The 27,351-nt window shown below is 37.7% G+C and overlaps 1 protein-coding gene across 2 annotated transcripts in view; it reads right to left on the reverse strand.

Annotated features, from left to right (window-relative positions):
* Positions 1 to 709: 709 nt before the first annotated feature.
* Positions 710 to 27,351, reverse strand: part of MPPED2 (metallophosphoesterase domain containing 2) — a 72,330-nt gene continuing 45,688 nt past the window's right edge. For both annotated transcript variants that reach the window (XM_072421854.1, XM_072421855.1), the window contains exons 4-5: positions 8,001 to 8,226; positions 710 to 999 (exon numbers count right to left, since the gene is read on the reverse strand). In XM_072421854.1, the coding sequence (XP_072277955.1) occupies positions 855 to 999; positions 8,001 to 8,226 (371 nt within the window). In that variant the 3' untranslated portion in view covers positions 710 to 854. The remainder of the gene's footprint in view (positions 1,000 to 8,000; positions 8,227 to 27,351) is intronic.

A 27,351-nucleotide genomic window follows, 5' to 3' on the forward strand; every position in this document is an offset into this window, starting at 1 on the left:
TGTAGTCTTAAAATATTAGCATAAAGCAGTTGTATAAAGAATTTGCCAAGGACCCCATCATATACAGCCAGAATAGTAGTAGGTGAATAAAGTAGATGTTGTTCTGCTCCCATAGAAAGAAACAGCACGAGTCCGTCTATAAGGAAATAGTTTCATCCCCATCCTAACAATTCACTGGAATGACTCCGATAGCTACACTCAATACATTTTAACAGCGGGATCGGCACACAAATTTAATAGAATTCGAGGCAGGCTGATATAAAACAACGGGGCCTGCAGAGAAGTAATGATTGAACGGTGATTGATCTCGGATGCCTCTTTCAATTCAAATCTTTGAGGAGCTCAGTAAAAATTGCAAGCCTCCATTTCAGCATGTTTAACAAGCAACACTACTTCAAAGACATTTTTAGGGAATTTATTTTATTTTATAGGAAAGGGCATATTGGTTAAGACTGGGGTGAAAAAAAAAAAAAAAATAAGAGAAGCTGTCTCAATGCACAGACATACGGCACAAATCCAGAACAGATTTGCTGGGTTACGGCCTGCCTGTGGCGCCAAAAAGGTTAAGAGATAAGAAATTGAGCAAGACTTTCCAGGATTCCTAATATCAGTCTAATGTCAGAAACAAAAATAACAGACTGAATTCCAAATGCTTTATTGAAGTTACGATACACCATGTGTAACCATTTTGTTTTTTTGTTTGTTTTTTTTAACTATAACCAATACACTAAAGTCTTATGATGCAATACAAATGGTGTGACCAGAAAGCAGACATAAAACATTAAAACATAATACATTGCTCGCAAGTAGAAGCTAATATTTCACATAGTATCCACAAAAATGTTATACATGATTCACAAATCAACAGCAGATTCCAAATACAACATCACTAATAAACATAACATAGTCCAATAATAATGAAAATTCACCATGCACAAAACCTTCAGTCCAACGTAACCACATATTATCGGAAGTAAACTCACCAGATGTTGAAAAAAACTGAATAAAAAAAAAAAAGAAGAGACCTGTCAGTGCCTAGGAAACCTTTAAACTACATCAGTACATTGTATCCAGACCCGAAATACAGAAGGGCATGTTATTTTATATTTTGTCCTATATAGGGGGCAAAGTAAGGAGGACTTTGCATGGAAATGCAAATTGGCCTGCAGATCATTCCTCCCCCCAATGTAAAAATATTCACTGAAAGGAAAGAAAAAAAGGTCAGTGCCATTCAACGACATTGTAAGCTCTTTGGGGCAGGGTCCTCTCCTCCTGTACCACTGTCTGTCATTTGCAACCCCTATTTAATGTACAGCGCTGCGTAATATGTTGGCGCCATAAAAAATCCTGTTTATTAATATTATTATTAATCACACCTAGGCTCATGCAATGGGCAGAATGTAAGGAATTTTTCTATGATTATTTTTGAAGGTAAAAGAGTGAAAAAAAAATAATTAATTAAACCGGACCCAGTGCGAGCTTTGAGTTTTGACTATAGATGCCATATCCCTTGTATAAATAAATTCATAAAAGGAAAGAGTTTGTATATTAGGGCTTTTAAATAATTGGGGCCTATACAATATTTACTGAATTTGTTATTTCAATTTTATTCTAAATAAGTATTATCTATTTATATATTACATTGTTATATAATGGTATTGTATAATATTCTAAACTTGTATTTATATATTTTATTTAAATAATATTTTATTATTTTTTAAATGGATGCCTTTAATTTCCTAATGTATAAAGCTTGCTGCTTTTCGTAGAAGTCAGCAAAGTCCAATGGGTATATTTATTTCCAATTAGGAAAATCAGGGTGTGGGGTTTAGGCAAAAAAGAAACAACAATGCTCACTGTAGAAGTTCTGTGATTGGAAGAGAGGTAGTATTTTAGTTCTATTTGTTTCATTTAGCAAAAAAAAAAAAAACACACACAATGAACTTTTTTCTCTTTTTTTTTTTTTTTTTTTTTTTACAGAGTTTGGCAAAGTGCATACTTCCAAATGACAGTTCTGATTTTTATAAAGTTCAGTGTTCAGTGTTTGTAAGGCCCTGGTATAGGAAAAAAAAACAGTTGCAATTTTTACAACATTTAAATTGTATCAGGATGCCATAATAACAAAACAGCATTCTGAAATCAGTTTGGGAAAGAAAAAAAAAAGGGAAAAAGGAAAAGTAAAAGAAAAATCTTGCTGTTATTGTTGCAATGTATAAAGTTTATCTGCAGAGTGTATGTTTTGTTTTGTTATTTATGTTTAATTTATTTTACCATCTGTACTCCGTCACTGTGGATTTTCAATTTCTAAAGTTAGCACAGGTTTACTTTAAGCACTACAACTTCACCTAAATTAACCTGATGAAGCTACAAAACCTTTCAGCAATCTCTGAGAGGAGTTTCCATCAGAGGGATTCACAATGTTAAGAAAAACTAACATTCCAGAGCACTCAGAGGGCTTTTATCCTCTCACTCACATAGAAAAATGTACGTTGAATTACCAAAAGCCATTATGCTTGCCCCAGTCTTCAATGGCTTAGATGAGCTCTTAAGGAATTACGTTGAAATGTCTTAAAAGCGTTTGGATGGTATATGCCAATAATTCAATTGAAATCCTGTTCACAGCCTACCTACATGTGACAACAGAGACCTTTCAAAAAAAAAAGGGGCATGAAACGGAACAATTAAACCATGCCACAAATTTCTGATTTGGGTCGGAATTATTGAAGTAGAGGATACAAATTTATTAAATAACAATCCTTTTGTTTTGTAACCATTTCAACCTGCATCCAAAAGTAATACGCAGAAATAACCAATGATGACCAAATTATCCCAACAATAAATCAAATACATTATGTTTATCTATAGAATGGAACTCCGGATTTTTAGGTTTTTGAATATTATGTAATGGATAGAATTGTATTAATTATGTATGAATCAATAATTTATAAATACATAATTATTTTTTATATTTATTCATTTTTTTTTGCTATATATATAGTTTTTAATACTAGAATCTGGATTTGTCGACTGTTCCCCAAAAAGAAGATTTCCACTTACTTCTCAAAGACCGTCAGGACATTACCCTAAGCCTAAATTGCTGTTACCCTCTGTAGTCTATGTTCAAGGGAGCCATTAATTCTGCCACATACCCCCTTCTAGTTGACTAATTTGGTAATTCAGCTTAGTACGCAGACTGTCCTCCATATTAGAGATCCTCTTCAGCACCAAATTAGATCTTAAGTGCACCAAATATTAGGACTCATCAACAACTATGAAGTGCAAGGGACAGACAGATGGAAGACGACTGCAGAAAACAAAGCAATTCCTCCAAGACAAGCCATTCAATTTCACTTGCACTTCATTTTTACTAGCTGAGGTCAAGGAAAAATATAGAATCTGCACCAAAAGGACATCCTATAAAGATACAATGTCACCAGACCATCCATTTACAAAACAATCTTGCCATATGATGTGTGAATTTATTGTATTTTAGGCATGGTATTTACCTATAAAAACCTCCATTGTGTGGGCATCCAAAACCCTGAACCTAATACTGGGTGTCACCATCCTGGCAGCCCCATTGAAACTTAGCAGAGCAGCCTTTCTCTTTTCTCACGGAAGAAGAGAGGAGAAGATGGCGATGCCTGGCGCTCACTCTGCGCTGGCCGAAGACGAATACCGGGACAACGTGGGACAGGATAGAAGAAACCTCCCCGATGTATAGACTGCTCTGTGGGATTGCAGCCAAGTGGGATTTTTTGTTTTTGTTTTGGGTTTTCTTCCGCTTTAACTTATTCAGGGCTTATGGTAGGGCAGGAGCACCGTAAAGAAAAATTTAAGCTACTGCAGGAGTTAGCTTTAAAATGGGCCTGTTACTTTACCCTACTTAGGTAACTCACAAGCTCACTCTAGCTGCCCTGATTGATGATAAGCATTATACCAATGAACTTGTTTAGCGTCACATCATAAAAAGCAATAAACTAAAATTACCATTAAATCTCGCATACCATGATCATTTTTATGCTATACTGGTAAAATCTGCATTTGGATTGGCTGTCACAAGTTACTGGACACTTTTTAGATATTATCACTGTTTACATCCAATTAGGCTATTCCCAAATATATTACAACATTTGTTAAATTATATATTAGTTCCAGGGTAAATCTCAATGTATCACTGGGGCAGGTGTGTCAGCCATGAAGCCTTACAAGATTTGCATACTTGGCCACAAACCCAGAGAGTAACATGACATTTATAAAAAGCAATTTGGTCACGATGACCTTTACACAGAAACACATGTAACTCTCTGTACAATTTCTTATAATTAAACCCAGTTTGTACACATTTATTATGCACCCGCGGGGAACTACTGAAGGGACCAACGTGAAGAATAAATATCTAGGACACACTTGGGGAGTTTGTTTTAGTAAAAGCAGATACACTAAAGCTTTAAACTTTGAACATTTTAATGATCTTACAAACTATTTCTACAATTTTAAAGTCGTATACCGGTATATATAACAAAACAGGGCAACGAGCTTGGACTATGATGACAGAAACGTTTTATGCGAGGGACCAAAGTTCTAGTCGAATGGAGCAGCTAGGTCTTAATTCACAGGGGGGGAACCAACTAACTAATCGGTTTTCTCAAAAGATTTCTGATGTCTGAAACCAGAAGCACAAGTGCTTATCGAAAATCCCAGCTGTCTCGTTTTCTATAGTCCTATCTTCTGATCTTCAAAGGGGGCAAGGGGGGAAGCAAGTAACACAAGCTTTTGGCCTTATATAAGAATGGTTTAATATATAAAGAGTTTTTACACCCTTCCAATTATACATTAGATACTTTTGCTAAGCATAGGTTGGACCTGATCGTTTTGGACAGGGTTTAGGCAATCAGGGACACCGTTTACATATATTACTGCCATGTGCACTGAATAGTAGATTGCTCCAAGTGCTCAAACATAGGATTCTTTTTCTTTGAATGCTACCTGGGAGAACTTGGATGCTCCTGTGCTGAGCAACCAATCAGAGTGGTCAATAACCTTGACCTTCCCCCTCCTACACCTCCCTGACCATTACAGCGATGTTACAATGATAATGCAAAATGGGACAGAGAACATATGCCAGAGCAACTGCATATGGAACACAGTTGATGTTTGTATTCATGGCTCCCAGAAGAAGAAAGAGCTAGATGATACCAAATGTCCCAAATGAGGCAGACTTTGTTTGACTTCAATACACGATGGACCTGATTAATTAAAGCTCTCCAAGACTGGAGAGGATAGACTATCTTGTATGAACTAGCAAACCTGGAATCGATTTCTTAAAAAGCATTTGCTCCTAGCTGGCAAATGCTATAAATTCTAAGCCAAATCCATTCCAGGTTTGCTCAATCACCCAGGTTCACCTATGATAGTCTAACTTCTCCAGTCTTGGAGAGTTTTGTTAAATTAAGCCCATTGTGAGAAGGTCTCAGTGTGCAATGAAATCACAGTAATCCCAGTGCCAGGGAGGAACCATTATACCTTTAAAAGATTTAAGGTAGGACTGGAGTTTACTTTAACAATGTATATATTTAACATATGTACATAGCCAAAGGAAACTTTAAACTTTACTTTTTATCTCAGAAGTGCTTTACACATTACTAAAGAGCTGAAAATAAATACTTTTTGGATTTGCAAAGGCACCAAGTGAACATGATCGTATATAGTCCTCCGAAAGAAAAGTTGTGAAATCCCTTAAAAAGCCATATTTAAAGGAATAAACTAGAATTATAAGTTACAGCTTGGCACTTTAGCTGCCTGTTAATATAAGTCATCAATGCATTCTAAACATGCAAACATTTCTTCAACAAACACCAAAGATCAATACAGGCGCTTTGATGAGAACACATACCGCATCATGAAAGAGCTGATAAAAGCCAACAGGCAACACAAAAACTATTTTGCTCAATAAAATAAGACTGAATAACAAACACTAAAAACATTCCACAGAGTTAAAAGGTGATAACCTTCAATGAGAGATGTCTCTATTCCAATTCTGTGATTTAAATGGTTTGTGTGAATATAATGCAGCACAAGGCAATACTTCTATTAAAACATCTATTGGACTTTTATATCCAAGACTATAAAGTGTTGATTACATCAGAATTAACTTAAGTGGATGGTTTATAAATTTCAGACCAAGTAATAATAAATTAGCATCAATTAGGTACTACAAAGAAAAATTAAATCTATGCAAATAAGTATGTATTGTATCTTTGTTATACAAATAAGGATAGATAAAAATGATAACAATAAAAAATATTGTTTTTTGATAGAGGTTTGTATCTGGAAGAGTTCTAAATTGTTTTTTTTCATTTTTTTACATTGCTTTTTTGTGCATTTTAAGAACCTTTGGTTTCTTTTTTTGTTACAGGGTTATGTCTGAAAGAATGTACACTCAGCACCCTTTCTGAACAACTGCTGAGAGTGTGTCAATCATAGATCAGCTGTTTCAAATGAAAAAAGAAGTCCACAAAAGGGACCAATGGGTTTTCTGAAATTCAGTAACAATTCATGAAAGCAAAGCTTGGGGTGGTAAGAAAATCAATGTAATAAGGTCGCTTTTAACTTGAAACACATGTGTGTTAAACTGCAAATAAAGGGGTATGCAGGGTATCCCAGCATCTCCTGGGGCTGTTGGGACTCAATGAACTCCTGTATGCTTGTGCAGGAATTACATCATCCTGACTTAGCCAATCAAGGTGACTGAAGACTCCACACCCAGAAGAGGACTACATGAAGATGGTGGTGGCCACAACAGGTGATTGTAAATATATTGTGAAAAGACAGAGTAGTTTATTTTATCACAGAAAGGACAATGTCTGCCCCATCTCCAACCATTGATCCATAGCTTTTGGTTGCACTGTAAGAAGAGAAGACGACTGTTGATATGTCCGAGACTTATAGACAGATCCAGTTTTCTCTTCAAGTATTTCAAAAAACAATTATAACTCCCCAACTCCAAAACAATTCAAAAGAATGTCTCCTAACACACACAAAAATATGGGCTGTTTCTCCGATTTGTATGGATATGCCCCAGAACCAATGCCCTTATAAGGCAGTTGCTGTTTTGCCTGGTGGATTGACCATCAACATTCGCTGTTCCAAGATGATTCAGTCCAAACAAACTTCTAAAACAACCAATTGCCATGAAAAAAATGAGATGTAGAAGTTCTACTTCTTTAACTACTAATAAAATTTAATGTTAAAGAAAACTCTAAAAAGAAATTAAGAAACTAAGCATTTGGATTCTGACTATTTTTGGTCCTGCCTTAATAATCCTAAATTCAATGTGTTATTTGAACAGTAGGATGCTTTGGAAGGGGAGTTAAAGGGAAACCAGGTCAAAGATAAACAAAATATATGGCCAAAAGTTTGTGGTGACCTAATCATCATATGAAATTGTTGGACATGCTCCTCAATGACCACATGGTCATTATTAAAAAATATGTCTTTGCACTTCACAAGAGACACCTGAACAAAACAATTTTGAAGTTTGTCCACATCCTTTGGGTAACAGAGTGACCTAGGTCATTGAAACTGCACATGTTGGTAGAATAACTCCTCTTCTATACAGATTATTCTGAATATTTTCCTTCACTGCAGATGAATAACAGATTCCAAGAAGCAACAAGCTGTTGTTGAGTTCCTAACGAAGGAGGGGTGACACCATTGACAAGATTTAATGGTCTACCACTGCCTGGTTTGTCTTCAGTGATGGTTCCCCTTCTTTAAACTTTATTGGTCTTGTCAATTGTGTTATCCCATAAGCATTCTGTAGCCTTCTTGGGATTCTCTAAATGCTTACAACAAACGTTGTCACTATAAAGAACCCCTGAATTAGCTACCTGTGTGACATACTTAACATGCCAACTAATAAAATGTAAATTGATCTCTCCATTATGGATTGAAAAAAAAAGAAGAATTAGAAGCCAAATCGTGAATTATTTACTCACCATGGTGCTCCGTATATTCGAAATCCTTTCACAGTGACCTCTGAATCTTGCAAGTAAATACTGTTAGTAAGGAGTGATTGCACATTATCAAAGTCTTCAGGTTTCAATTTGGAAACAGAGGGGAAGCGGTAATAATCCTGTTTAATAAGATCCGCCATGAATTCTTTATCAAAAGTCAGTTCATGATTCCCTGCAATCACTATCTTATACTCGTAGGGTAAGGATCCTGAAAAAGCAAAAAGAGAAAAAAAATCACTTTTCCCGAAAGCAGGAGGCATACCAAATAGTTATTTTGTGTTATTTTATTGTACAATATAATTTGAAATATAATTGAAGGAAAAGGAGGAAAACAAAAACGACCAACAAATTTGGATTATGAAAACGAAATGTTAACAAGCAATAGAGGTTGTTAAAGTGTTCAGAGAAAATACTATGAACTTGCTAATGCTGATGGGGAGTAAGAAATGATGATGAAACAAACAGTAACTGGTGTGCTTCTTTCAGGCATTTCTACTATTGGAAGAATTTGTTGTGCTTTATACGAATCTGTCTTTCAAACACATAGTATAAACTATGAAAGCATTGTGAGACAACACAATGAACTTTAAAACTTAGCCACTTTAACACATTCAATGTCAGGACAGTTAAAGAGGGTTGATGGCTTTCAAATTCATGCAACCATTTGTCATTTTGTGTATATTTAGTAATGTGTTTGAAATTTTGGCTTTCCTTTTAGATGTCAATGGGAGTTCTTTATATGTGGTCAAAATTCTAGCAAAAAATTGGTTGAAGTACAACTTCAGTTATTAATATTATTATTATTATTAATAATAAACAGGATTATATAAATCAGTTACCCAGCTATGTGGAAAGCAAATTCTTGATTAGTTTTATAAATTGCACATGACTGGGTAATTGAAGTGAATATTCAAGCAATTTATTGTGTGATGTTTTCAACTCCTTTAGTCGAATTGTATAGTATACACTCATCATATTATATCCAGGGTGGGATTGAGGTAGGTCCTGACCCAAATCCATCAATACAATATGATTACCTTACATTAAATGACTTGGACATACCTAAATTCCAACATAGAATTGTCAAAATTCAAGTTCAGAGACCCCTAGGACCCAGGGTTACATTTATAATGAGGCACCTGCAAGCACCTTGTAATACCTTATATCACAGCATATATATTAGTTATTACAGTATATACATTTTAAGCTACATACAGGTTACCTTTAATTGCAAGTCATGAGGAACATAGCAAAATGCATTTTTGGCTAATGCATCCACCTAAAATATTTTATTATTGCTTCTACTAAATTTTGAAGTTTTCTTTAATTCCACAATCAATTCTGATTCAGAATACAGTGACAAGTAAAATATTTTTATTATTAAATGTCCTGCCCCAACAGAGCACCTTTAAACTTCTGTCCATTGATCTTTATGACACTTATAAATGCCGGGCTCATTGCCAGGGCTGATAACCAGCTGAGATGGCCCGCTCTTCCAGATTACATTGTAGGACAAGCAAACTGTGCATTTCATCAGCTTAGCCCCTGGCAGCCCCTTGTACCAGTACTAAGATTTATATAGATCTAGGTCAGCCATGAGGTAATCATCATCTACCTTACATCACCTGGAAAAGGAATTAAAGGGCCTGGATAGGGCTGTATCATAGGTAATTGTATTGCTGCAGATTTGAAGCTCTTAATTTGGGATCCAGGTGCAGAGTATTCTGGAAGGAATTGGTGGGCGAGACACTCCATTCCTCTTCCAGGTCAGAAATTGAAAATGGCTCTGAAGCACCTGGCTGATAAGAAAAAGACACCTGTCTCTGAGAAGGAGGAGTTGGAGCCTGAAGCCAGGTGGCTCAGGTGGACAGGCTACAGGACCAATACCTTGGAAAAGTGTCAGAGAGAGAGCCAGGAAGCTAAATTTTTGTGTTTATTTTCTGAAGGACAATGATGTGGCTGATCCACTTTGAGGGGTGAATAAAAGTGAGCAGAGAACTAAACTAAAATCTAAAATACCTCTCTGCAGTGACTGCGTTGGAAGTCAACGGAAGGCATGCTCCATGAATCCTAGCTAGAGTCAGAGCTGCTGTGTCCTACTCCTCCCTATTTGCCCATGGCTTTAATGTCTTGCTGGTCAATAGTATAAGCAATCTATTAAGTTCCAAAGCCATGTCTGGATGTCCTGACATTTGACCACGTGATCAGCCTACTGCAAGTATGTGCTGGCATCTTCAGTTCATTCTTGTAGTGCTTTGGCTCCTTTTTATTATTATAATCTTGCATTTATATAGCAACAACAAATTTCATAGCACTTTAAAACATCCATAGTCATATCACTAACTGCCCCCTTAAAGGAGCTCACAATCTAATGTCCCTACTATAGTCATATATCATAATAGAGTCTAAGGTCATTTTTCGGGGATAAGACAATTAATCGAACTGCATGTTTTTGGGATGTGATAAGTAACTGGAAAACCCAAGTAAAACTCATGCAGAAAGAGGAAGGACATACAAACTCCTTGTAGATGGTGTCCTGGCTGAGATTGGAATCTGAACCCTAGTAATGCAAAGACAAGAGTGTTTGTCCAAGCTCTTTGTGAAATAATATGCATAAATGCTGCACCATAAGCTTGTTTTTAAAATATACTGCTAACCAAAAAAAAAAAAACAAAAACAAAAATGTGAGGAAGTAAACGTGAACAAAATAGGTGCCAGCCAGTGCCATAAAATAAATCCATGCTTTGACATTATTGAACCTATATTACAGCCTATGTCAGCCTATGTGAAGATGCTCCATGAGGATTAGAAAGCAGAATAAATTATAAGAAATCCTTATTCTCAGTCTTTACAGCAACATCAAATGTTGTCACCTCTCTCCTGATGTGGAATCGCTGAGGTGTAATACTGACCTATTCCCAGGGTTAATACAGAGCAGGAGGGAATTGGCTCCTGAGTAGAATGTGTGGCAGGCACAGCAAGATGAGTCTTCCACCTTTTGCTAACACTGCGGCATACAACAAAACAGCCCAAGCGCAGCGAAAGTTCAGGCGCTGACCTTTCACTCCCTACGCGTTAGGCTTCATTAGTTTTCATGGGGCCTCACAGCTGAGGCATTAATGTTAACAGTGTGTAAAGAGACACTGTGGCAGCAGTGCCAGTAGCAGTTCAGATTATGTATTTAGATATACAACCCTCAAAATAAGCCAATGAAGACACCATTCTACAGGAATAATTTATTTTTTATCTATTTATAATTAAGACCAGGCCAATAAGAAATGTCAACTTTCATAATCCCCACTAAGCCTTTAGACTTATTTACAACACATGTGCTTGACCAGACCCCAATCTGCCCTATTACCACTCTACAGGTTCTACAGGGCAGCTACACCAAAGCAATAATCAGCTCATTCTCTTTAGCCCTCTTGAAAAAATTTAAATTAAAGGGACCCCGCCACCTTGCCCATTAAAGGCAAGACCAGTTGACACTGGGAGTTTGAGTAAAAGCTACTGTTAGGAAATGCTTATCGCGCCGGCGATTCCTTTCTGTGCACCACCGCAGTGATCCACCCAGCCTATTTTTCTCAGCAATGTCACTTGCAACAGCAAAGAGTATAGAGAAATAGCAGCAGCCCCTTTTTCTCTTTAATCGTGCAGCCTAATGTATTTTATGTCATCCACAGCATCCCTGTGTACTTCGTCGGGTGGATGGATTATCTGTTATGATCTCTGGCTCTGAATAATGGACTAGTCAATTGGAATCTTGGTACTTCTATGTCTGGGCTCCTGGTCTGCTGCCAGCCCACCTCCAGACACCATCCTTTGTGCACTAGTCCTGGGGGCAACTAGTGCTGGGAAACGCAACCAGTCTCCCGAGGCTGAGTTGGGGCTTACTAAAGGCGAAGACTGCGGTGTAGATTGGCACATCCTAGTCCCAGAAGATGGATGCAGAAAAGTCTATAAGGCTAACCGCACAGGTGTGGCTAAACACACTGAAAAAGACTACTACCAGGGAGTAGTGACAGGTCACCACTGATCTACTGAGATAAGTAAGCAGTTGGAATAGGGATTGGGTGCAAAGCTAGGGCGTTAGCATTAGTTGCGCTAGAGCTTAAAAGTAAACCTAACGCGTCCTTAAAATAATAAAGCTAAAAAGAGCCTACAAACAGGGAACATTCACATTTTAGGCTGACTATGACTTTGTTCTCTTGCAGATCTTGGGCCACCACTACGATCCAACACTTCTGCGTGTGTCAGATAATGTGCTTCCACTGTGGTGCCTGCCAGTGATCCCTACATAGACACCATATTATATAATGATGTAAGGATTGGCAAGAGGAGCCAGAGTAAAACTGCACAACAACACGCCCAAAGTGTTAGACAGCAGCAGTGGCCAAAGCTCTGCAAGGGAGCAAAGATTCAAAACCACTCTTAGAAGGGTTTATTTTTGTTACTTTTTTTATTTTCTTAGGCTTTGAAATGTACCGGTAGTTGCTTCATTGTACAGATACAAGTGACTTGTGCAAAGTTTTATGACTTACCTTCTATGTAGTTTTTATTGCACCACAGCCTTAAGCCAAACTCTCCCCATGTCCCTACCTGCTGCTTGAGAGACCATCAGCAGCAGTTACTGTAAATTCTTGGCAATTGTAAACCAGATTATTTTTTGTGAATTGCAGGTTTGGGAATAACAATTTTTTGAAAGGTAATAAAGGCTCTTTATACACATACAATATGTCTTAGGTTTGGCTTTATCTAAGTGATTCCCATGTGGTCACTAATATGGAATAATGCCTAATAGTAAAGGATTATACACCGTGGTTCCTCCACCAAAATTCCTATTTCCTATATTCATGTTCTTAAATGCAACATGAATCAAAGATTGATTTTCCCCAAAAAATGAGGGTGGAGCTCCTTTTTTAGACAGTTGTGAACAGAACAGAACCTTGGGAACATTCTCCCTTTCCTTTTCTTCTGATGATAATTATACAACTTTGGGTTTACTATTTCTCAGTTTGGACTAATGGTCACCAGGACAAATAGTCAGGCATAAACATGTGATACAAGTTCCGAACCATTTTCTACTGTATTCAAAGCTAAAAAAAAAAACGAAGTTTTGGCACGTTAAAGGCTAGTAATAATTTGGCCCAGTATCCCCCAATATGACATATTACTGGTAAGAATGTTCCCATTAAATGCAATGTGACAAGAACAATCACCCAGTAGCTGCCATTTTAAATGAACTGTAAACTAATAAGTAATAACCTTCTCAATTTCCAATCCTCTGCACTCTATCCTCTGAACACATCCCGGATCAATTTACATAGCTCTTTGGTCTGCACAGCAATGAAATCATAAGTTCCAATTGACTTAGCCCATATTGAAAAGTGGCAGAACAAACGCTCGGAAATGCAATTACTACAAACAAACGCCATTTTCTCGACTCAGGAGGAAATTTCCAAACAACATTTATAGCTATCAGATATTATGAGTGGAAAGGGGGGGGGGGCAGCTTTTCCCAAACAATTATAATTATTTTTTTCTAAGTAAAAGCAATATAGTGATGATATAATTTAAAGCAGTACTCCATAACATAACATTAATTTGTTTAAAAGTTGACATGTATATAAGTCTAATGTATTTCCTTGAAGTTAGTCTTTTAGTTTTAGTAATTCCTTGCACACCAGGAATGTTGGTATTGTGAGTTAATCTGCTTTATTGCACATATTTGAATATGTTTCAGAAAATGGGATCTCAAAAGAGAAAAAAGAAACACTGGGAGAATTGAGAAGTGTGGCGGGGTACATTCACAGTGCAATTGGCAAGCTTAAGGTGGGTGGGTTAGACATAAGGAAGCTGTGGCACAAAAAAGCTGCCACCCCTGGCTATACATTGGTTAGCATTATGTTCCAGGCCATCCATTACATACATTGGAAGAGATTACCTTATTTCACTGTGCCAATGCCCATTTCTAAAACTCGTGTGTCCACTGAAGCCATTTTTGGCAGTTGGCAAGGGTCAGGACGGAAACTCTGACTGGTTTTCTGCTGCATATGGTGTATAAGGATGCATTGCTTGTTTCAGTGAGCATGACATTTTTGAGGGTGATTGGATCAAATGGGCTAGCCATCCCAATCACCCTTCCATGTGCATCAATAAGTCTTTGGTGCCCATGAACCAAGAGCGGTTCACAGGTGGCCCTTTACTGGACCATTGTAGTAGGCACTAAACAATGCATAATGGGAATACCCTACAAGACCAGACCCAGTCATCTACCCATTACAAATTGGCCTTTGTCAAAGTTGCATGGATTCTTACACGTAACCTTATTTCCTCCTTCCAACACATCACCAACTAAAGAACCATTTTTTCAGTTTTCATGATCAGGCAGATCATTATTGTAGAAAGGGACAGGCGATAGCCCTTCTGGATTAATGTCTTACCTGCCTGATTGCTCCAAGAGCTGGGCATATGCAGCGCCAGCTTTGACTGCAAGGGAAACCCAGCAATCACTGCTTCCCTTGTGTGTGTTGGGATGAATAAATTACCCCATGCCTGTGCGGGAGTTACATTATCCCGGCACAGCCAATCAAGACAGTCAAAGATCATCTAGAAGAGGAAGAAGAAAAGAAAGATGGTGGCACCCAGCACTGAAATGCACAAAGTTGAGCCACATGGATTTAGTTCTGCTTTTAGAAGTGACTTTTCACTTTCTGCCTAATAAATTGCAGCCCTTAACAAGTTTCATTGTAAGCAGATAATTGTTAGGATTCACTTTATCAGACAGTGGATTTTATAGTTTATAGGAGAGCATAGGTGTAGAAACACCAGATTTCCAGTAGCTAAATTCAATTGATAATAAAGAGTTTACAGCTAATTTTCAAACTACAGTTCAAATTTCCTAAAAATGTTCAAGTTTTTGCATAGACCTAGCCCTAAATTGAATATTAACATTTCTCAAACATTAATTAAACCTTTATAATCAGCTTTATCAGCTGTTCCAACATCCTCTCTCTTTCGCCAAAAATGCAGCCTAAGCAGACTGCTTAGACCACATATCGGCAATATTCTGTTACTGATATGCAGATTTTGACTTTTTGTCAAAAGTCAACAGCCAACATCTTCATGTCTAATTACTCCCTCGGATGCGGAGCAGTGACATATGGTGACCTTTGACATCTGGCTATTACTGACAAGATGGCAGTGACCAACTGTAGGATAATTAAGTCTCAGGGATTAGACTTTACTATAGTTTTTCTTCCATAGTTGTTAATAGGATGAAAAGGTGATATTTTTCATAAATTATTGTAACCATCAGAAATTGAGTGCCTTTAAAGAAAAACTAAAATTGCTAATAAAAAATTGTGAGCAGGCAGGTTCTTTAATGAAGAAAGGACAGATAATGTCCCTGGTATTGTCAGTAGCCAAACAGCAAAATAGTTTTAGTTCATTAAGTCTTAAATAATAAATGACTTTTACATGTACATCATTGCAGTTTTTACATGCTTGCTTCTCCATATATTGATACTGTAGGGATTGGATTAGCCATTAGAAGGGTCTTAAAAGTGAAATTAATCCCTATGTATATGGTTTATATGCATTGTAGTCATATTTATTCATAAGTATCTTACTATTTCTAAATAAAGATATAATTTACAAAGGAACTGCATTTTTTAATGCATCCAAATGCATCCCCAGCTCCTTTTAACCGGGTGTAACACCGGCACTTTAACATGACCACCCGGCTGTTTTTGGGTGGTTTCTTACAAATTGGGTCACAATACAGGGGACCACCACCTGCCTATAGCTTCTTCCCACCCAGCCTAAATACATTTCTGGGGAGAATACTGCAGTGTTTCACAACTAGTGTTCTTCCACTGTAAGGGGCCCTTGAGCAATGGGCAATCTGTGCCTCTGGGGTCAGTTTAAATGACACCAAAAATATTGTTGGATATCTATAAGGGTGATAATACTTTTGGCCAGTAATATAAAAGGCATTCTTCTCACTGATGACTATGATAATATACTGTGAGCTTTGACTATAGTAATTATACAAGGGATTCCCTGAAAAATCTAAACATTCTGTATATAATTACAAAACATATATACCGGTTTTTAGATTTTTAAAGAAGTTATATCCATTTATTAAATAGATTACCATTAAAAGCTGCATTTTATTATAATTATTAACACATTCACCCAAAAAAATACTATATTTAACATTCAAACATGTTTGAGTTGTACAGTGGAAGGAAACATGCCCCAACCTATTACAGCAAAATCCTGATCTAATGCTCTAGCCAGCTTCCAGGTAACTCTCTGAAGGGTTGTACTGACTTTATTACCTGATGTAACACAAAACTATTGCCAACTCTCATAAATGCTGTCCTGAACCCATGTATGTTTCTTTGAAAAACTTTCAAACCTTCCCTGAAAGGGTTCAGTCCTAGTTTACCTCCGGAAAGTCTATCTCCCTTCCTACAAGCCAATATCCATCATTTCATTTGGTTCTAATAATATTTCAGTGACCTACTGTATATTTTACCATAGTACAACTATTTCTATTTCATCTTTAATTATCTCTTGAAGGAACAGTACTACACACCACAAAGGCTGAATTGTCTAGAACTATGCAAATGTATCCACATAGTCAGGGAGGCTCATTATAAACTAAATTCTTGCGGTGTTGCCTTTATCACATGCCTCCCTCCTCACAATGAGTCCTAACAAGTCATCTTTTGTGAAATCATTTTAGAAATCAGAGGTGAACTTGGGAACTATCAGAAGATAATGTTTTGCAGTGTCAACTGGTTAGGGCTGCCCATGCAATTCATTAACTTTTGCTTTACAGAAGAATGCAAATCATCACAAAGAAAGGCCATCCTAATGATCAATGGGGACTATACATGTGTTTGGGCCAGCTGTTAAAGGATCATGAGAAACATATTGTTAGGTTAAAAGTGGACACCGGTGGGCTGATCTGCCAAATGCCATCCTTTATCTTTTGAGATGATTCCTACTTTGACTCCATCTTAGCACGTAGCCTTACACCTTCTATACCAGCAGGAGGTATGTCAATGTCACTGCAGCTTCTTTAATTGAAAACAGAAAAACATTCAATAGGCAGAGAGTAAAGGTACTGAGAGAGCGCAACCAGCAAAAACGTGCATCAGCATGGTTGGCTCAGCGGCAAGCACACTTGCCTTTGCAGCGTTAGGTCACGGTTTTGAATTTCAACTAGAATGTGCAAGAAGTTTGTATGGGTTTCCTTTGGGTACTCCAGTTTCCTCCAACATCCCAAAAACATGCAGTTAGGTTAATTGGCTTCCCCTGAAAACTTGACCCTAGACGGTGTTAATGTAATGACATATGACAGCACAGTGGCTCAGGGGTTAGCACTCCGGCCTTTGCAGCTCTAGGTCCCAGGTTCGATCCCCAGCCAGGACATTATCTGCGTGGAGTTTGCAGGTTCTCCCCGTGTCTGCGTGGGTTTCCTCCGGGTACTCCGGTTTCCTCCCACATCCCAAAAACATGCAGTTAGGTTCATTGGCTTCTCCCTAACAATTGACCTTAGACTACATTAATCACATATGACTATGATAGGGACATTAGATTGTGAGCTCCTTTGAGGGACAGTTAGTGACACGACTATGGACTTTGTACAGCACTGCATAATATGATGGCGCTATATAAATACTGTGTAATAATAATATGACTATGGTAGGGACATTAGATAGTGAGCTCCTTTGTGAAATGACTTTGGACTTTGTAAAGTGCTGCTGAATATGCTGGAGCTATATAAATACACAATAATAATAAGAGTTGGTGGAGAAATGCTATAGTTGTTCAACTGGATTTCCTCAAAACTAGTTTAATTATGTCAAGCCTGGTCTTGTTTAGATTATGTTCTTCTAAACCTTCAGGGAACCAGACCATGATGGTCTGAAAAACGTGGTTGAAGGCTTGATGGTAGAGTTATTCTGAGCAGGTGGCCATATGGTTCATTTCCCTTGTATATAAAAAGGACCTTAACTGTATGGTAGGTTCCAGACAGGTTAAGATTTATTTTGTCTGCCTACATTGATGCCATAAATACTGTGTATGGCTATTTGATGCTGTGAACAGATTAGGGTTGGTCGTAGCATGTCTGAAACCTTAATTATTGTGACAAAAAGTAAGGTTGTGATTATTACAGTAACTTATAGTCAAGTCATGAAATGTTGCTTAGGAATTTCTCACCACCAACCCAGGGAATCAACTTGCCAGGATGGAATAATTCCACTTAATTCCTGTAGTTCCCCATGACCCCTTCTGCAAGATAAGCATACAACAGAGGTGTTGCTAGAGCACACAGCTCCCCTTTTCCTATGTTTTGGACCATGCATGCATCTTCACCTAATGTAAACACCCATGTATGAGGATTACTGACCTGACCACAAGATTGGTATTAATGTCTGTAGGCATCAAAAGCCTTCTGACTATCTGTGTTTGGTTTGTGTTCACTTAAGCCATGTTTATATAATATTTTTAATCTTCTTGCAGCTGGTTCCACAACATACAATTGCAGTTTACCCATTGTCTGATTTATTAAAGATCTTCAAGACTGGAGAATTTAGACTCTCATGGCAGAAACTGAGTGATCCGGCAAACCTGGAACTGATTTTTTAAAATCATTTGCTATTAGTTGGCAAATAATTTTCAGTTCGGGACCAGATACGTTCCAGGTTTGCTGTTCACCCATGTTCACCCATGATAGTCTATCTTCTCCAGTCTTGAAGAGCTTTATTGAATGAGGTCAAATCAGTCCATCTACCTTGCATATTTATAAAAATTATGATTAAAGACACAGTTCTAACAGATTAAACACATTATCATTGGTGATAGGTTGTGCATCTTTAGCAACTTGGAGAACAGCAAAAGGGAAAGTGAATATGGTAGATCCTCAATTACCTAGAGATCATCATCTGTGCTCATCCAAATAGTTGTTTCAGGAAACACTTCAATCCTATTGTTCTCTCAGCAGTCCTGCTCTGCCTTCCCCAGGGACTTAGCAGTCATCTAATCTCAAAGATAATCATGGAGCTACTGACCGGTAGAATGACTTTAACAACTTCAATACTCGGCTCTGGATTTTGAAGATGAATTGTTCCACAGTGTCTGTAGCTAGATGGCTTAGTGAGGGCTTGTTTTAAAATTCTGATTACACTTTGCTTAGCAAATGGGAAACGTGAATGCCAACAGTCCAACCACAGGTTAACTTTAAAGTTAAAAAAAAAATAATATAGTTTGCCCTAAGTAGAGCTTTAAAGAAAGTAGTCTTTTGGTGAAAACGGACTGTCTCGTAAACAATCAAATAGAAATTGTTACTTTTTTGCCCAAAAGACCTTCTTTACCTGCCGAGTCCTTACTTGGGGCACAACTTGGTTTACATTAGTTAGGGATTCACATGCACTGGGCTAACAAATGGCTGCATTGTCCAACAATAAAACTTGGGAAGAGGTCTTTGTCAGGGTGAACACTGCATAGTTCAAGCCAGTATGACATACATCCCCACCCTAGAATGTAAGATTCTGCAGAGAGAAGAAACTAGAGTCAAAAGTTTTGCATTTATTGCTCTATTCTGAATTCTTAGGAGTCTGTATGCAAATGATAACAAGCCATTTTAAATTCCGTCTGTGTAACCCTGCTCTGCCTCTGCAGGGAGTATATAGCAAACCTAGAAATGAAAATCTCTTCACATTGATGGCAGGACATACTTTCCATGTTTAGTATGGAAAACAAAGGAAACTGTTTAAATTATCAGCATCCCAGAATAGTACACAAAATACAAACTACGACCTTGTAGGCAGTGTTCCCTGGGGGAGGGGGACATGCTGGGAGCATAATAAAGAAAGCTGTGATATATACACACACATTTCCCTGGTATATCAGCCTCTATACAATGCACACACACATTTCAATCAGGAAGTAAAGTCCGTCTAGTTTCCTGGCAAAGAATAATGCATGAGCTCAGTTTCAAAGAGTCCATGAATGAGGTCTTGAAAGCCACTGCAAGGAATGATTTTAATTGCACTAGCGATCATACAACCCAGCGGGAAAGGCTACAGAATGTTCTGCAGACCACTGGGATCAGGCAGTGATGAACTGCAATCAACAGATATTGTAGTTTAAGCATTTATGAAAGATATAATTCGAAATAGAAAAAAAAAAGAAAAGAAAACAGATAAAAGACAAGAAAACAGAGAAAAACAGGACAATACAAAGACAATGTATAAAAAAAAATAAACTAAAATAAAAAAAAATAAAAAAAAGAAGAGAAAAGAAAAAGAGAAAATATCATGAGCAAGACATTCAGGGGCTAGGGAATGGTAGGAAAGTAAGTTAAATGGTTGTAAGAAGGGAAAAAGAATGAGAGGAAAATAGGAAAACAAATAAGAATGGAAGGACTGTAAATGAAAGGAGGGGAGTCAAGAAGGGTAAAAGAACAAGAAGAGCAGCAAGAAGACAGATAAGAAGAATGAAGGACTGTAAAGGAGGGAAAGTGATGTGAGAAGGAGGGAAGTGTAAAAAGAAGAAAAAAGAAGGTAGGTATGAGGAATGGAAGGACTGCACAGGAATAGGAGAAAAAAAAATGAAGGCCTGAACAAAAACGTACTGAAAAAAAAGTATGTCAGAAAGTTGAGAATAAAAAACAGAATAAACACAAGGCATGATGGAGTCAATGTATTTGATTTATTGAATTTAAAGCGTTACCATACAGATGTCTTCATATTTTTGTGTTTTTTCTCTTGCAACAATTTCTTTTCATAATAAATTATGCAAAGTTAACCATTGTAACATACATCCAATAATATAAACGTCTGGATAAAACTCAATCTTGGCTTTATACATTATGCCATTCTTTGAGTTTTTTCCTTGCAAACCCAATCCATTGCACACACCCTGACAATTATAAATCGTCCCAAACCCATCCCTGTTACTTTCCCGACATTACGCACACATACAAAAAAACTGGGAAAGACATACATCAAGGCAATATTTTATTAAAAATGGGAATATACATGTAGTGATTACTATCACTACATATAATCTGTACACGTACAATATTGTAGTCCAACAGAAGTCCTTAAATATAGGGTCAACGTAAATGTTGCTGTTTCTTTAAAATTATTTCATATCCTTTTTTGTTCTAATGGAACTGTTCAGAGAAGGAGGAAAGATTATAATGAAGGGAGAGCTAGTGAGGGGGCAGGGACACGGGCAGACAGAATACGTAAAACAAATAAAAGTGGCTAACGGCCTAAAATTGAATTACACAGCCTGCTAATCTTTATGACTGCACGCATTCAGTGCGCTACCCTCTGCCGCACAGGACTTGGCCTGTCTCACCCCTGAACACACACTGGGTGGGATTAGATCAAACATACCACATAGGCAGCCCTGGCAGAGTACGGTGCAGCAACAGCTGAATGGATATATTAACCATTACAAGAGGTGGGGAGACACAGATGTTGTGACTGGGTAGAAACATGTACAAGGCAACTGCATACTTCTCTGGTGTTATCATGAGAGAGTACAGAGCCACTGTATCCAATAATATTACATTGTGCCATGTGGGTATAGTCATGCCACTAATATTTGATCACAATACCATACAACCACTTTCTGAATGGGACACATTTGAAGACCAGGAAGAAATATTAGAAGAATGCCAAGGCCATGTTAAAATAGTATCCAAATTTGCATCAGGTCATATATGCAGATTGATTCCTTGTGCCTAAAATATCTATTTTAATGAAAATGCAATTGCAAATGCCAAAAAGGCATTTAATACACCCAGAAATATGTCAGATGCTGGAGATGCTTCGTTCTCCAAAGTTTTTTGAAGACCAAAGGATTTAGACTTGGCTAGAATGGAAGATCCAGGTCCAAAAACGATTACCCCATTGCTGCCTTCAGCAAGCCTAGACAAGGAAGATTTCATCCTCTTCTGCATTGCTTGGGGTGACTTTACTGTCCTTTCTCACTTTGGAGAGTTCTTTACTTACTTTCTATTGTGTCTACCCTGTCTAACCTGTGTCTATCTAAACCATGATATCACCTTTCTGGAGTTTCCAGGACAGTAGCAAACTTAGAATGGGAGGCTCAGAACAAGGAACCAATCACAGCTGTCTTGTCATTACAGTTCATGGCAAGGGCCTGGTTGGACTGACTGGCAGGAGTGTCCGAATTCTAAAACTAGCAGAGCATAAGCAGAAAGCTTACGGGAGATTATTCATTACACTCACATCCAGAACTTCTCACAAGCTTCAGTCCTCCTTTGGAACTTTGTTACACAACATGAGCCTTGAAATCATTACGTGCATTCTTAAGATGGACCTCTTCACACATGTATACAATCTGCCTTGATCCTCTTTAGTCACGTATGCACATCTGCTTTCTGCCAGTTGCTAAAGGACTCACTGGCACTTTGCTGAGTAGTTCTTACCTTGTGCATCCACCTCACTGCCGTCTAGATTGTAAGCTCACAAGAGCAGTGCCCTCCCCCTAGTATCTTGTTTCTGCCACACTTACATTCTCAAAGCAAAATGTTTTGTTGTTTGTATTTTAGTATTTATATTGCTGGATGTTCTTATTTTACTGTGTATATTATTGGTTCCCCCATATTGTTCTCATTGTACTTGCACCATGAAAGATGATGGCCCCATGTACATATATTATTATCATTAATCAGATTTAACAGATGTTATCCTGGAGTTCAGGCTTATTTAACACATTAGGCACACATTGAAGTCCATATGTAGCAATAAAAATGGGAATGTTTCCCCCAAAGGTTAAGGGTACATTTGTGTTACAGTACGTGTTGCTTTGATCCGCTGTATGATCGTTGGTTTGTTGAGGAAGTGAGCTTTGCTACAGTCTAATATTATAAGTGAACACAGACCGTAGCTCGGGGAGAAGTGAACTGTAAGACGATCCAGACTTGGTAAAGATGTGTTCCCTTTCTTGCAGGTCACAACAGATCAAATGAAAACAATTATTTAAACTAACTGTGTTTAAAGCGGTTAACAATCGCCAAGGTCAAGTGACTGCGGGAGTTACAAGGCCCAAGGGGCATGTTCATATGAAAACAATGCAAATAAATTATCTTGCAGACCTTTTCAGTCACTAAGTGACCACAAAGGTCATTCTGTGTGCAGTCTGAGAACTTTTATGCAAAACCAGTATAGATTATTTATCAGACGGAAAGAAGGTTTTGGATTCAGAGGAATGCAAACAGCCCACAGCCTATTATCTGGCAGGGATACATGTAACAAAGACAAGACACACAACTTGATTTTACCAGTTGGAATAATGATTCATTGTGAGGAGGAAGCCGTGTTTAAAATTGAATTCTATTTTTTTTGTGCCTTCTCTTTCTTGTAATAAAATGCCAACATCTTCTTTCCATATCTACACTTCAATTCTGTTCTTCTCACTCCACCACCAGTGGTCCTCTTTAGGCAGAAGGACACAATGTCTTTCTGTCTATTCTTGTGAACTATTTTTAAATTCCACCCCAACCCCGGGGGGTGCATCATCACACATGCTGAGTTTACAATATTCAGGATTGAATATTGAACACGTTATTGAATAAGTGCCATTCTGGAAGAATAGCCACCCCCCGCCACCACCAGAGAACAAAGTGCTGGTGACACCATCAAACAGGGTAGAGGGCAGCTTCATGAAGGTATGTGTTTTCTTTAACAAAACATAATATGGGTGGGGAGAGGCACCCATGGAAGAATCCCAGAGTTATGCTTTAAAGGGTTTGTAAGCTTTTTTACAATGACAGGTCTCAGTGAATTTCCAAATATGTCCCCATGCACCCAAATCATCATCACCAGTCCTGTTGGGTAGTGGTATAACCAAAAACAGTCAATAACTTAGTTTAGCTTTTGAGAGCTCTCAATCTGTATTTGCAACCAGTAACAGGTAATCTAACATATATATTTTTTTAGAGATCCAATTCATCTCTATTGTCTGGTTCCCATAAGCCCCAAGGGTATTATTACCTCTGTTTAAGAACCCTTAAAAGATTACTGCACATCAGCAATATAATTCATTGATATAGAATAAAAAGTAATTTCAATCACCAGTATATTACCAAACAGTGTTGTGTACAGATACACGCACCCATGCAATCACCGTTGTGTACCCCAGATCAGGTTAAGGCAAACAGAGTGAATTACATAGCCTAAAAGGTTTTATGAACCCTATGGAGCATTATTGTCCCCATGTACACTGGCACTTGAGAACGGAAGCTGTTTGCACTTTTGTACAATCAGTTTGTTCTACATGACACAATATAAAGCTCTGCCTTATTTATATTAAATGCTCAAGTGGGTATTTATTCAGTCTAAAAGCTGATATACATGGGCATTATGGTCTGCACAGTATGGGAAGTTCACATGACTTCAGAACTCAAGTCAATTTCTTGGCTCAACCCCTTCCTCCTGCCATAGCCCTTTTCTCTTCATAATGTCTTATTACTCATTGTGCTGATCCAGCTCCTCCACTCCTTCCTTCCTATCTACCATGTGGCTTCCAGGGCTGGGGCAAAAGGGAATTCAACATTTTATTAAATGAATAACAAATTTTAAGTTTGATGGGGCTGCTGACTTCACAACTGGCACTGTGCCATCCTCCAGCTATTTCATGGCTTCTAGATGTATTTTGGGATATTTCAAGGTAAATCAAATTTAGGCCTGTTTGAGACACCTCAGCCACTCCTGGGAGCACCTATAAGCAACTAAAAGCATTTTTTTTTTAAAGTTAATTTTAGCGTTTGCGTTCACCACACTGGAGGCCATCTCAAGTCCTCTAGGAACAACTGCAATACAACTGTATACAACTGTAGTTGGAATATATCTCTATTCTAGTCTATGGAAGTAGCTTGCTGCTGAAGGGTGGCCACAAGCTACATGTCACATCCAGGAATTGTGCAAAAACTGCATGAAAACATTTTCTCAAAATGGTTCCCAATTGTTCCTATTAGATTAAATGGGAGAGGTTGGAAGGGTGGTTGAGTGTGACACCTCAATTTAGCCAAATGTATAACATTGAAGTTAAGGTTTTTACTGCATATAGTGTAGAAACATTGACCCTTCTACTCTTTCAATGTCTAAATATTAAGTATTTAGCCACCTCTCTCTGTTTTTTTTTCGCTGTTAACGAATAAAGTATATTTGGTGAAAATATAAAAAGTAAAATCCATACAAAAACTGTATTAGTGTGTTCTCATTTCCCAATAAATAGACATGAGATGGATACTTCTAGACTGTACATAAAACACCTATTCTAGGTATTGGTATTATTGTATTTGCATAGACAGTTGAAAATAACCTCTCATTACCCGACGCATTTCGGCTCACATGCTTACTCAGGGATATGTAACAAACATATACGCTTTCTTTTTGTAGTTAGATGCCGTTGAAATACGGTAATATTGTAATATGGTATAGGGTTGAACATGTAAATTCCAATTTTTACAAAGCGTGTCTGTACAAGGAGCTGGTAGACTCAAATTTGTGTTTGTGGCATGCAGACCAGGATGTTTCGAGTATTGGGAAAGAAAAGAGCAGCTTGGATGCTTGCTGGAAGCATCGTGCATTGAAGCTGCTCATTTCTTTCTCAATACCCGAACCGGACTTTTAACATCCTGATCATCTCCTTCCACAACTATTAAAAAAGGCCAAAAAATTAACAAAATGCTTCACATCTGCTAAAAGCATAAAACACTAAATGAGATTGACCAGTTAATATTCTGTTATTGAATTATGAGTCCTATGTTGCCTCTCCTTAATACATCTCACGAGCTAACAAATGTTTTGGTTTGAACATTATACTTCAATAGGTGCTTTGTTGGCTTCTGTATTGTTTCATGTTTTTTGTTTTATTTTTTCCCTAAAAATGTTCTCTTATGCTCCAATGTCTGTAAATATCCTTTTTTTGAAACGTTGGCAGATATATTAGATTTGACGTAGATGTCATCTATTATGCAACTGATGTTTAAAATGTAAGCCAAGCTGCATATTTTTCATGAATAAAAGCATTGCAAAGCTCTTTAAAATTCCATCATCCGAGATGATTTCTCTCTTTTTTATTCAACTAGAGAGGCCAACTCAAAGCACTCAAATGTTGAAGAGAGCTGATCACGCTGCAGAAGGTATAATGCTACAAATTATTAGGTGGGGGTAAAGCTTATAAAAATGCACTTATTATGTATTATCATTATGGAAGCCGCCAATATAGCATCATGTACTAGAGAATGCTCCAAACAAGTTTTTTTCAGCAGTATACCATATTCAATGCTTCATTCACATCCCAGTACAGGTCATTGGGAAGAGCAGCGACTTTCATACAACTAGTCCTTACCCATAAGCCTTATGACTAAAGTATGAAACATGTCAAAGCCCCATGACCGTTTTTTTAATTACCTTTGTTGCAGTGAATGAAGCATTTATTAAAAATAGCGTATTGCAGTTGGCCCTTGTTTTTGAGTATTCTCCAATTTGTTACTGGTGGACAAGGTTAGAAGAGCAGGTGGCATTGTCCATATGGAACAGTGGGGCGGTGGTGTTTCCCTAGCAGCCGCAAGACTGTAAATGCACATAAGATCTGTCTACTGTCTCAAAAATACATGGAAAGCCATACCACCATGTCAAGGTAATTCTGCAAAGAGAGATACCAAAAGCTAACCACACTACAATCTTAGGTAGGGTCTTTTAGTTCACAATACTTTTGTTAAACATATATAAGGACCTTAAATAAATAAATGACCCTAAATCTAAAGTATTGAACATCAGAATTTATATATATATATCAAGTCATAAATTGGAGGAAGGAATGCCTTGGTGCCAATCCTTTCTGTATTTATCATGCATGAGCCGCAGAGTTTTGGCTCAGCTGTGGCCCCAACCTTTCAAGTGAAGTTTATGCACATGGCTTCATGCAACCATGGCAGAATACAGTTTCAAAAAGTATGACAAGTCTCTTTTGTCCATGTGTGTCTCTTCCAAAAACAACCACATACAACTCTGTTACATGTGGGGAAGTTTGCTTTGCACCCAGGAGCAACTAACTTGCAGTTTTCCACCACAGGGATGAAATATATAAATATTTGAATATATATACAAACACGCACATATACACTGTGTTCTCCTCAGGAATTTCAACAATTCTGCAGTTAAATGCCAGATGGTTATTGAAAAGTGCCAGGTTGTTGGCCTGGTTAAAAAGGGATGGGTCGGTGATATTATATAATGATCAAAGGAAAAACCTGCCAGCCTTT

The sequence above is a fragment of the Pyxicephalus adspersus genome, chromosome 9 (assembly GCF_032062135.1).
Source record: "Pyxicephalus adspersus chromosome 9, UCB_Pads_2.0, whole genome shotgun sequence".
Taxonomy (NCBI): Eukaryota; Metazoa; Chordata; class Amphibia; order Anura; family Pyxicephalidae; genus Pyxicephalus; species Pyxicephalus adspersus.